Genomic DNA, 12,670 nt, shown 5'->3' with positions numbered 1-12,670 from the left:
GTTTTCCCCTTAAAATGCCCAGGGTTTTATAAAAAAGCAGTTTTAATAATTTTTAGTTTTGCCTTGCCTTTAACAGTTTAATTTAGTTAAGACTGACATATGGGAAATTGAACATACTTAAAGTATACAGTTTCATTAGTGTTGGTGTATGTATACACCTGTGAAACAATCACCACAATAAAGAGTGAACTTCATGACTCCAAAAATTTTGTGCCCCTTTACATTCCTTCTCTCCCACCATTCTCCATGTTTTTGTATGCTGAATTCTCCCCTAGAGAATCTGCCTATCCACATGAATCAATTATCCTTCTGTCCACATCTCCCTTGTCGCCACCTTAATCGTGGTTGGGATAAATGAGAACTCCCACTTCAGACCATTATAGCCACTACTTCTTTAATCATAATTGTCCTCCAATCACTTGGTGAAAATGGACCTAGGGGGTTAGATTGCACAGCACCTGTGTAAGGTTCAAAAGGAGTTTTCACTTGTTCTCCTAACTCACAGTCAGCCCAGATGCCTCATGTCTTTACCTCACACAGGTATCTGCCTCTGCTTCAATGTACTTCTCAGAGATGCTGGCCACCTCGTAAGACACTCTCCATGAAAATATTCTATTGTTCGCGATCTAATTGACCTGCTTTATGTTTCTTCGTGCCTTGTATACCAATGACGTATTACATAAGGATAGGTTTATTATCTCCCTCCTACCCCACCCAAAAGTAATCTCTATGAGAGCAGGAAGTCAGTCTGCTTTCTTCATTGTTATATCCCCAGACCCCAGAACTGTGTCTACTACACGGTGGTCATTCAATTAACATTTTAAAATGACTGAATGGATAAAGGAATTACAATTAAACTTCAGGTATTTTCTAAGGCAGCATACTCATCTTATGGATGAAGTGTTTTCACTAAAATTTCCAAACACTTATTATATGTAAGGTACTCAGTCTACATAATTATACTGTAGGGTAGGCAATATTATCACTTCCTATTTTACAAATTAAGAAACTCAGACCCATAGAGGTAAACTCTAATGTCATTGCACTAGTAGGTTGCAGAATCAAACCCAGTTTGGTCTCATTACAGAGTCTTCCTACGCTATAGCACACACTGTGTTCCTGAAGCACACAAACACAATTCCAGAGACAACTAAGCTAAGAATCCAAGTTTCAGGCATAGCTACATTGTGCTACACATAAACGCATACAAAGAAAATTTCTGTAAAAGAAAGCAAATATTTGAATAAAAAACTGGGCAAAGAATTTGAAAGACATTTCTCCAAAGACCATATATGACATACGTAGACATTTCTCTAAGTTAGTACATGAAAATATATTCAACATCTTATTCATTTAGGGAAATGAATATCAAATCTACAATGAGATAACATTTCATACTCATTAGGAGGTCTATAATCAAAAAGACAGAAAATAACAGTGCTGGGGAGAATATTGAAGAAATTGTAACCCTTATACATTGCTGATAGGACTGCAACTTTGTGCAATCACTTTGAGAAACATTTTAGAGGTTTAAGTTATATATAAATTTATCATACAACCCAGCAATTCCATTCCCAAAAATCAGAGAATTTTATGTGAATGTCCATAGCAGCATTATTGATCATAGCCTCAAACTAAAAACAACAAACTGTCCATCAACTGGGGAACTGATGAACAAAATGTGGTATACTCATAAAATGAGGTGCTATTTCAATATAAAAAAGGACCAAAATATTGATTCTACCACATGGGTGAACCTCAGAAACATTATGCTGAGTCTAAGAAGCAATATATGAAAGACTAGATATTGTACGATTCCATTTATGTTCAGAATAGGCAACTGTATAGAGACAGAAAGTTGATTAGTGGTTGTCTGAGGCAAGGGGTAAAAATAGAAAGTAACTGGGCGGGCCATGGTGTCTTACACCTGTAATCCCTGCATTTTGGGAGGCCAAGGCAGGCAGATCACTTGAGGTCAGGAGTTCGAGACGAACCTGGCCAACATGGTGAAACCCCATCTCAACTAAAAATAAAAAAAATTAGCTGGCTGTGGTAGCACTGTGCCTGTAATCCCAGCAACTCAAGAGACTGAGTCAGGAGAATCGCCTGAACCCAGGAGATGGAGGTTTTAGTGAACCCAGATGATGACATTGTACTCTAGCCTGGGCAACAAGAGTGAAAAGGAAGGAAGGAAGGAAGAAAGGAAGGAAGGAAGGAGGGAGGGAGGGAGGGAGGGAGGGAGGAAGAGAGAGAGAGAGAGAGAGAGGGAGGGAGGGAGGGTAGGAGGAAGGAAGGAAGGAAGGAAGGAAGGAAGGAAGGAAGGAAGGAAAGAAGGAAAGAAACAAAGAGTAACTGCATATGGGTGTGAGAGTGATGGCAGCATTTTAAAATTAAATTATGAAGGTGGTTACACAACTTTAAATTTACTAAAATTCATTCTCTCAATCATACTTAATAAATATGAATACTCTGAGGACCTCTTATATTTCCAAAGGTGATACATGCATACTTTAAATTTTATGAAATATAAATTATTGAAGAAATTTTAAAAAATAAAAGCTGTAGTAGGTTTTTGTGTATTCTCACCAACAATTACTTGATGAATTTGCTTTGGTGTCAAAATTAGACTGCAGTCATGTTTTTCCTGGAGTGTGGATGGATCTGATTTAAGTCTCTTTATAATCTGTAAAAAGTCATATTTTTCCAGAATTATTATTAGCAAAAGCTATTTTAAGAATTCTCATAGAATAACCAAATGTAAAACATTGCACATGCCTTTCTTTTGAGGGACTGTTCCTCCTGAGATGCTATACTCCTTGTGGTTAACAATCGTTTCACTTTGATTGAATTCTCTGCTGAAGGGAGCATCTCTTCTATATCGGCTACTGAGAGTGAAGGTGACCTTAGACCTGACTCTAAGCCTATGTCTGTATCATTATATGAATACGTTTTCCCCCTATAAAATGAATAATAATGATAATCAGTAATTGCAGTCAAGTCATTCAGGAAATACATCTATAAATTCAAGCATTTCCTATAGCATATCTTGCTGCTGTCTCACTCATATCCATGTACCCAGACTGGTGCACTACTCTGCATAGAATTGTCCACTGTGGAGGAGACCCCCTTCTCAAACATCTCAAGGAAATTATCCCAATGCCTGCCACACCCAAGGACAGCCAATGACTGATATGGACCACAAAAGACAAGCATCTTTCCCTCAAGGCAGGAACAACCATTTGTAAAATTTAGTCTCAAGAGACCCTGGGCATTAGGCTGACTGTAAACTTTATTTGAAACACAACTTTCGTCAGCTTTCACTCCTTCCCTACATTGCTTCCCTCATCTGTACAAGTTTCCCTTGAGAGCACACACTCCATAAATCATAGGCACTGGAATCTCTATCTCAAGATCTGCTTCTGGGGAAATTCATCTAAGACATCTCCAAGTCAAAAGGTAACAAAATAAGTAATTGTAGTTAAAGGAGCTCACTGTTTTGCTTTTATCGTGTATTGAAATGTCGTTTAAAACATCTAAAATAAAAAAGAAACCAAAGAGTAAAAAAAAAAAAAATCTGATTCTGTAGACAACACGATCTGTTGCATATTGTTTGAGGAATTGAACATTACCTCTCTGCTTGTTTCTGCAAGCGTATACTTCTTAAATATTTAAGATACATTGAATAATACTTTGCATGGTATTTCTTTTGCTGTTTTTCACATGTAGTACATGCAGAATCAGGATTCACAAAGTTAAATCTTGGAACAGTTGTGAAAGTGGTTCTGCAATATAAGAAAGTCATGTTAATATTTTCATATATGCATTTGTTCAATCAGTATTTATTAAGAGGCTCCTAGCCAATTTCTATGTCAGGTGTTGGGTGTGGAATGGCAAATGGGACAGATTCCAGTCCTTCCCCGCATATGCTATTCTATATCAAGACATGATTGCATGTAGAACTAGAGTGAAGCCTATATTTTCTTAATCTAATCAAAAACAATCCTTTGTAAGGTCATTAGGATGTAATGGTGCCTATTCTAAACCCACCTTTGAATAATTAGTCAGATAGGCAATTTGGACAGTGCTAGATTACACATAAGACTCCAAGAAACTAGATGTGAATCTGACTAGTGTTTTCTAAAAGTTACCTCTTTTTAGATCATTATGATCAAAATTAGGGGGAAAATGTAGAATAATGAATCTTTTTGCTAAACATGCTACCTCCTTTAAACTTCACAGCTTATGAAATAACTAACAATAAATCTATATAAACAATTCATAAAAGAATTGTGAATTACTTTATATCTAATATTCACTTAACTAGATTTATGCTCTTCCTTTTTACCCACCACACATTTTCAATCAAAAGTAATATGCAAGTATATTCACACCTTCTGGGTTTGGTCTACCTCAATCTTCACCAAATGTTCTTAATCATTAAGATATTCACCCTCAATAATTAAAACATCAGTATGAAGATATTAATCACAAAGTCAAATGAAAATTAATTTTTCTTCTTTTCTTGAACAATTCCTCAATGTTTACAGTAACAGCATTAACTATGTTAAATACTTTAAGAGAGTGAAAAAACGAGACAGGAAACAAATGCTTTGTTGTTCAAAGATAACTGTTGATACTTAAATTTTCCTTAGGCCCTGAGACACTTAACCATCTTTAGAACCTAGAAATAATTCCCATATATATTTGAATTCCTGAGATCTATAACAAGGAGAGAGTCATAAGGAAAGGAGTAGTGGTGTAAATGCTTTAAATGAGAAAGACCTATTAACATATCTAAATCCTTCTCAGCTCCTTAGAGAAACATCTAGAAATACCTCTGCAGCTTAAAGAAGATAAGCTTTATAAAATATGCAAAGTACAAGGGACATAAATCATTACAGAAATAAAATATTTTTCCTCATTTATTTATTCAAACAAATTTGCTAAGTGCCTACTCTATGCCCGACATTGTTCTAAGCACAAGGCATTCTGCAGTAAATAAAAACTAGAGAAAAATTCCTACCTTATTTTTTTCTCAAAACTTAAAAAGGTAAAATGCATTAAAATAAAATAGAAATTACAATTACCAACAAGTAAATATACTATAAAACATATTTCATTACTTAAAGTTGCTAATTGCTAGCCAGAAAACATAAGGACTAAATACTGTCTTAACTATTCATATGAAAAAAGTGTTCATTGAGAAAAGTAGTTAAGGTCAGGGGATAAATAGTAAAAACCAAGCATTGTTTTTAAAATTCTGCTATTTTTAGATCATCTGATTAATATATATAGAAACAAAATAATATTAAATTAACACATTATATCTCTATATAGATACACATGCATAACCTCAAGAAAGAGCTGAAAAAGATACATAAAAAATTATTGCCAGAAGCCACCTCTGCAGGCTGGGAGCAAACAGAATGAGGCAGAAGAAAAATCGGAATTTTCTTTTTTATAATATACAATTATATAAAATGCAGTCTAAGTGGTTTTTATGGTTCCGTGTTTTATGGTACTTGTCAAGTAATCATTTGTAAAAAGGCTAAGTTGGTTGGAATTTGTAAAACAATAAGATATACTATAGAAAAACCTGGACTTTTCCTATTATAGACAATAAAACAAGTATGTCCTAAAAACCAAATGTTATTGCAAGAAAATGTCTGCAGAATTAAGTAAGCTTAATGACTAACCAAAGCTAAAAAGACAAGTGCAGAAAGTCCAGAGCCATTATAAAGTTTAGATACTTCACTAGTAGCATACAAGCAGGCAGAAAAAAAAACGCATTTCAGTCTCAAATATGTAAAAACTATTCATGGGCATAGGGTCCAGATAAGCGTGTTGAAGTGCCTGGTTCACTTCTTACTAACCATTGGAGTTAGTCATTGATTTGAGATTTGGATAAATATAATCTGAGATTAAACACTTTTTATCATTCTAAATGGGGAGGTTTAAGTTCACTTTGTGAAAGGTTATTTAAAATGTGTCTTTGAAGGGGTCAAACAAAGATGGTGATGATTATGATAACCATGGTTGTTTCACACAATTTCATTTTTAGCTTAAATAAACTCAAGCTGTCAAGCATACTTAATAAACATTTCTACTCTGAGGACTTCTTACATTCCCAAAGGTAATTATTTATATTTTTCTTCTATACTTGTCAACAGCATATTTTAAGAATACTTTATATACCGTTCACTTCCTGGCAAGTACATAGGAGAGGTGAAAAGAGGTTAGATAAAGAAAACACAGTGGCATTCAATAACCATCTCACTCCATGTTAAAAAAAAAAAAGGAAAAGAAAATTGCAGTTTTGTTATTATTACTATCATTACTGTTATACAGTAGGATCTGATTAAACCTCTGCATGTCATGTTGTCCACTATACTTTTCAAAATTTCAGGTTTTTATAATATTTCATGTTACCTGTACTGTTTATGATGGTCTGTAGACCCAATAGTTGCAGCTCCATCTTTGGGAAAGGGTAATAGCAGGTCCTTCCCTGACTCTCCACATGAGCGACGATGGTGAGTGCATCTTATAGTGGATTTAAGTCCTGATAGAGGCGCATAAGTCTGGCATTTTGCCAAGTCTTCAACTACAATCTTTTCCGTAGGATGACGGATCACAGGCGATATACCTTTTATAGAAATGAATATTAAGTTTATAGATGGTATTTTTAATCTCAACTTTATAAGCAATAACCATGAATTAATTAATACACTAGATAATTGATTCTAACTTAAATGCTCAACTCCTAAACACATTTTGAAAATACAAATCATTAATTAAAAAAGACCTACAATCACAATTTAGCAAAATAATAAAATATGAATAATAAAAATGTATATATATAAAACATAAAATATCATAACTTGAAGGATTTAAGTTGGCCAATATGCAAGTCAATTTTTTGTTGGTTAAAAACGGTTGACTATCAGCAACTTCATATACTTCAACATATAAAAGATAAAGAGGAATTAGATAAAACAGTAGCAACAAGTAAATCCATGGAATAGTCAAAAATGGTTTATATTATTGACGCCTTCAGCAACCAAACTAACAAGAATAAAATATGCAAACCATGAAAAAATTAAATAAACTGTATACGTCACTAAACCAGTGCTACGTAAAGTGCAGTCCTCAGAATGGCAATCATGGCAGTATCAGCATCTACAGGGAACACGGTAAAAATGTGAGTCTTTGGGCTGTAACACAGAGAAGCTTAATAATCATTGCTAAAATGTAAGCCAGTGGTATGTGTATTAACAGGCCTTCTAGGTGATTTCAATGCATGTTAAAAGATGAGAACTCCTAGGTCAAACGACATTATATTATATACACATACTTATATATACACACACAAGTATATGTGTATATATATATATATATATATATATATACACACACACACACACACACACACGTGTGTGTGTGATTAGGCAATTAGTATATTAAAATAATCTTAAATTAACAACAAGAACAACAAAACCAAGTGGCATTACACAATAGCATACCAGGAATAATTTTCTTTGAAACTTTCATGGTGGGAGCTTTGCAGATGCTGTTGAAATCTAAAGATACATGATAGAAAGGTTTCATTGATAAAGACTGCAAATCTTCATCTGCCACTAAACCAATGATCTCTATCATCTGTTTCACTTTGAAGACTCCAAGTTGACGTGGTACAAAGGAAAACATCACATTCTAAAATAAAACAAACAAAAAAGATGAAAAGTAACCAATAATAAATTGGTTGAAAAAAAAGTTAAAAGCAAAAGCAAATCTTAAAAAAAAAAAAAAAAAAGTTAATAAAATTTCAAGGAAAGCTAGTTTATAATGGTAATGTGAAAGTACTTCACATAGCACTGACAAACTTCGAAAATATTATCAGAAAATTATTTAAGAAAAATTAAACATAATACCAAAGCACTTTCAGAATGGTGGCTTAAGGACCTTCAAAAGCCTACTTCTCCAGAAGAGGAAAGAGAACACTGGCAATAAAAATTGTCAAAATGAACTATTTTCAGATATTTGAAAATACCTAAAGACTCACAAAAACCCAAGGCGTATTTACTTAAAGAAAAAGATTTAACCTCTGAAGGAACAGAAGACTGTGCCACTTTTACTTGATGTAGTCCCATTCTTTAAAATTTAGCTTTGCAGTCACTTTGAAAAACAACAGCCTTGCAACTGTGGTAACTGAAAACCATTAGCCTAGTAGCCAAAGGAGGGAAAAGAAAGAGTTTGGAACACTCCAAAAGCCTCCCTAGTGGAGACATGTACATATTTGTTTTGTCTCACATGATTCAGCGTTCAACCTGTGTAAACAATGCTCTCTCCAGTGCTCTGTCAAATATATAGGTATATTTTACTCTGTGTATGCATATGTGCAGCAATTTTTGAACATCTAAGTAACTTGAGGTGGCATTACCATTTAAGGCTAAAAGGAGGCTATTCATAAATAAATGGACAAATAGAAAAATTTAAAAATCACTTAAGAACAAGATATTCAGATGGTATTTGAAAAGCTCTGAAATCTAGATTGCATCTGCAGGACTTTGTATATTCCCAGAAAGGAATTCAGAAAGTACTCATGTCTCATCTACAGCTGAATTTGAATTAAAGACTAGAAAGAGTTGTAAACTACTCGAAAGAATATTGAAGACATGCCCCAACATACTTACTTACACAGAGGCTCTGGATATAGGCTGTGAGACTTATTGATTCAAAGAATTTAAGGGAACCTCTGTCAATCATTAGCTGAACACTAAGTTAACTGAGTAGAGACTTTATTGGCTGCACACAATAAAGAAAAAGCTTTCAAAGAATTCGTCTAGAAAATCACTAAATAAAGAAAACAACAACAAAAAAGCACAAAAAATACTGCAATGCTCTGATTTCCATAGTTGCCAAATTATATTATTTTAAATGCCCAGTGTTCAACATGAAAAAAATATGAAACACCCAAATAATCAGGAAAGTATAGTCAATACCTAGGAAAGATGTAGTTCATAGACAATGTCCCTATGGATATCCAAATGGTGAATTTATTAGACAAACATGATAAGTTAACTATTGTAAATATTTTCAAAGAACTGGAGGGAAACAGGTCAAAAGAATTAAAGGAAGTATGTGTACAATGTCTCACAAAATAGACAATTTCAATAAAGTGTGGAAATTATAAAAACGGACAAATAAATGATCTGGAATTGAAGAGTAATGGAACTAAAATTTTAAATTTACTTCAGGGGCTCAGTAGCAGATTTGAACTGGCAGAAAAACCAATCAATGAAATTGAAGACAAGACATTTGAAATTATTCAGACTCAAGAGAGATACATAAGGATAAAGAATAAAGAACAGAGTCTCAAGAGACTTTTGGGGACATCGTCAAGCATAGTCACATGTGTATGATGGGAGTCTAAAAAGGATAAGACAGAAAGAAAAGCTCAGAAAATATAGATGAAAAATTCAATTGATTATAAAGATAATATACATATCAAAGAAACTCAACAAAACCCAAGCAGGTTAAATCAAATAGATCCACACCTAAACACAACAAAGTCAAACTACCAGAAACCAATGAGAGAGAACCTTGAAACATTGCAAGAAGAAAGGTAATCATCATGTGACAAGGTTGATTTAGAGATGAAGAGCTAACTTCTTCTTGGAAACTCTGAAGACAAAAAGACAATGGGGAGGCGTGTTTAAATATTGAAGGAAAAAGACTCTAGATGCAAAATTCTGTAACCAGCATCACTATCATTCAAAATTGAAGTATACATTAAGACATTTCCAGATAAATATAAATGAAGAGAATGTATCATTAGCAGATTTGAATTATAACAATATAAAGGGAATTCTTCACAATGTAAAAGAACACTTTACAATGACTCAAATTCAGAAAAAGAAATTAAGAGCACAGGTAAACATAACTACCTACACAGATAAATATAAAAGTATAAACTTAAACTTTGTTTGCAATGCTCTCCTGCTCCTACCTGATTTAAAAAGCAATGTAGAGGGAGATCCAAGATGGCTGATCACTAGCAGCTCAGGATTGTGGCTCCCAGTGAAAGCGCAGGGAACCAGAGGACGCCACACCTTCACATGAATTCTTGTTGCTCACGCACCAGGAGATTCCCAGCGGAGGAGCCCCACGGGTCGCCAGCGCGACTCTTGTGACCGGCCAGGCGGTTTTGCCGGCGCCTCGGAGCGTTGGTTCTTGGTGCAGAGTCAGAAAAGCACCACCAAACTTAACGCCGCTGATTTAGTCAGCGCAGTGGGTTGCTCAGATTTCGGCGCTGAGAATCAATAAGTTGGACGTCCACTCAGAAACCCAATTACAAAGACGGTAATTATAAAGACCACAGATGGATAAATCTACAACGAAGGGAAGAAAACAGCCAAAAAAGACTGAGAATACCCAAGATCAGAACGTCTCTCCCTCAGCAGAGGATCACGGTTCCTCATCAGCAACAGAACAAGGCTTGATGGAGAACGAGTGTGTTCCAATTACAGAAGCAGGCTGCACAATGTGGATAATGAGAAACTTCTGTGAACTAAAAGAACTTGTTCTAACCCAATCCAAAGAAACTAAGAACTTTGAAAAAAGGATTGACGAAATGCTAACAAGAATACACAATTTAGAGAGGAATATAAGTGAATTGATGGAGCTGAAAAACACAATATGAGAACTTTGTGAAGTATGCACAAGTTTTAACAGCCGAATTGATCAAGCAGAAGAAAGGATATCAGAAGTCGAAGACCAACTCAATGAAATAAAACTAGAAGACAAGATTAGAGAAAAAACGATAAAAAGGAACGAGCAAAGCCTCCAAGAAATATGGGACTATGTGAAAAGACCTAATCTACGCTTGATAGGTGTACCTGAATGTGACGAAGAGAATGAATCCAAGCTGGAAAATACGCTTCAGGATATTATTCAGGAAAATTTTCCCAACCTAGTAAGGCAGGATAATATTCAACTCCAGGTAATACAGAGAACACCACAGAGATATTCCTCAAGAAGAGCAACTCCAAGGCACATAATCATCAGATTCACCAGGGTTGAAATGAAGGAGAAAATACTAAGGGCAGCTAGAGAGAAAGGTCAGGTTACCCACAAAGGGAAGCCTATCAGACTTATAGCAGATCTCTCAGCAGAAACCCTACAAGCCAGAAGAGAGTGGGGACCAATATAAAACATCTTTAAAGAAAAGAACTTTCAGCCAAGAATTTCACATCCAGCCAAACTAAGCTTCATAAGAGAAGGAAAAATAAATTTTTTTGTGAACAAGCAAGCACTCAGAGATTTCATCACCACCAGGCCTGCTTTACAAGAGCTTCTGAAAGAACCACTACACATAGAAAGGAACAAACAGTATCAGCCTTTCTAAAAAATACCAAAAAGTAAAGAGCATCAATATAATGAAGAATTTACATCAACTAATGGGCAAAACAGCCAACTAATAATAAATGACATTATTAAACTCACATATATCATTATTAATTCTAAATTTAAATTGACTAAATCCCCCAATCCAAAGACAGGCAATTTGGATAAAAAACTAAAACTCATCGGTATGCTGCATCCAGACCCATCTCACATTCAAGGATACACAAAGACTCAAAACAAGGGATGGAGAAAGATTTACCAACCAGAGAGCAAAAATAAATAAATAAAAAGCAGAAGTTACAATTTTTGCCTCTGATAAAATAGTCGTTAAAGCAACAAAGATCAAAAGAAGCAAAGAAAGACATTATATAATGATAAAAGGATCAATGCAACAACAAGAAGAGCTAAAGATCCTAAACACATACGCACCCAATACAGGAATACCCAGACATACAAGACATATAAAGAGACTTAGACTCCCACATAATAATAGTGGGAGACTTCAACATTAATATTAGATAGATCAATGAGACAGAAAATTAACAACGATATCCAGGACTTGAACTCAGATCTGGAACAAGTAAACGTAATTAAGATTTATAGAACTCTCCACTTTAAATACACAAAATATACACTCTTATCAGTACCACATCATATCAACTTAGAAGTTTAAATGAAATGTTGGTTGGCTCATTGTTTGTTATTCTCTTCGCTCATTTTCTTTCATGTCTCCATTATTAAGGACAATTATAGGCATATCCATATTTAGACTGCATTCTAGCCCGGGCAACAAAGCAATACCCCCATCCTCTCTCCCTCTTCCTCTTTCTCTTTCTTCTTCTTCTTTATTCTTTTTCTTATTATTCTTTTTTTCTTTCTCAAAAAAAAAAAAAGATTATATCATCACATAAAAAAATAAATAAAATAAAATAAAATAAAATGCCCAGTTTCCAACATGAAAAAAATATGAAACACCCAAATAATCAGGAAAGTATAGTCAATACCTAGGAAAGATGTAGTTCATAGACAATGTCCCTATGGATATCCAAATGGTGAATTTATTAGACAAACATGGTAAGTTAACTATTGTAAATATTTTCAAAGAACTGGAGGGAAACAGGTCAAAAGAATTAAAGGAAGTATGTGTACAATGTCTCACAAAATAGACAATTTCAATAAAGTGTGGAAATTATAAAAACGGACAAATAAATGATCTGGAATTGAAGAGTAATGGAACTAAAATTTTAAATTTACTTCAGGGGCTCAG

The 12,670-nt window shown here is 34.4% G+C and overlaps 1 protein-coding gene across 1 annotated transcript in view; it reads right to left on the bottom strand.

The window, feature by feature from the left end:
• CFAP47 (cilia and flagella associated protein 47) overlaps window positions 1–12,670 on the bottom strand; it is a 440,981-nt gene that overhangs the window by 384,940 nt on the left and 43,371 nt on the right. Inside the window, exons 9-13 of the mRNA XM_003924170.4 lie at window positions 7,521–7,710; window positions 6,430–6,643; window positions 3,630–3,782; window positions 2,776–2,956; window positions 2,587–2,683 (exon numbers count right to left, since the gene is read on the bottom strand). Of these exons, the coding sequence (XP_003924219.4) occupies window positions 2,587–2,683; window positions 2,776–2,956; window positions 3,630–3,782; window positions 6,430–6,643; window positions 7,521–7,710 (835 nt within the window). The remainder of the gene's footprint in view (window positions 1–2,586; window positions 2,684–2,775; window positions 2,957–3,629; window positions 3,783–6,429; window positions 6,644–7,520; window positions 7,711–12,670) is intronic.

The sequence above is a fragment of the Saimiri boliviensis genome, chromosome X, assembly GCF_048565385.1.
Source record: "Saimiri boliviensis isolate mSaiBol1 chromosome X, mSaiBol1.pri, whole genome shotgun sequence".
NCBI classification, from domain to species: domain Eukaryota; kingdom Metazoa; phylum Chordata; class Mammalia; order Primates; family Cebidae; genus Saimiri; species Saimiri boliviensis.
Note: the sequence above shows the minus strand (reverse complement) of the source record. Positions and strands in the feature narration are given on the sequence as shown.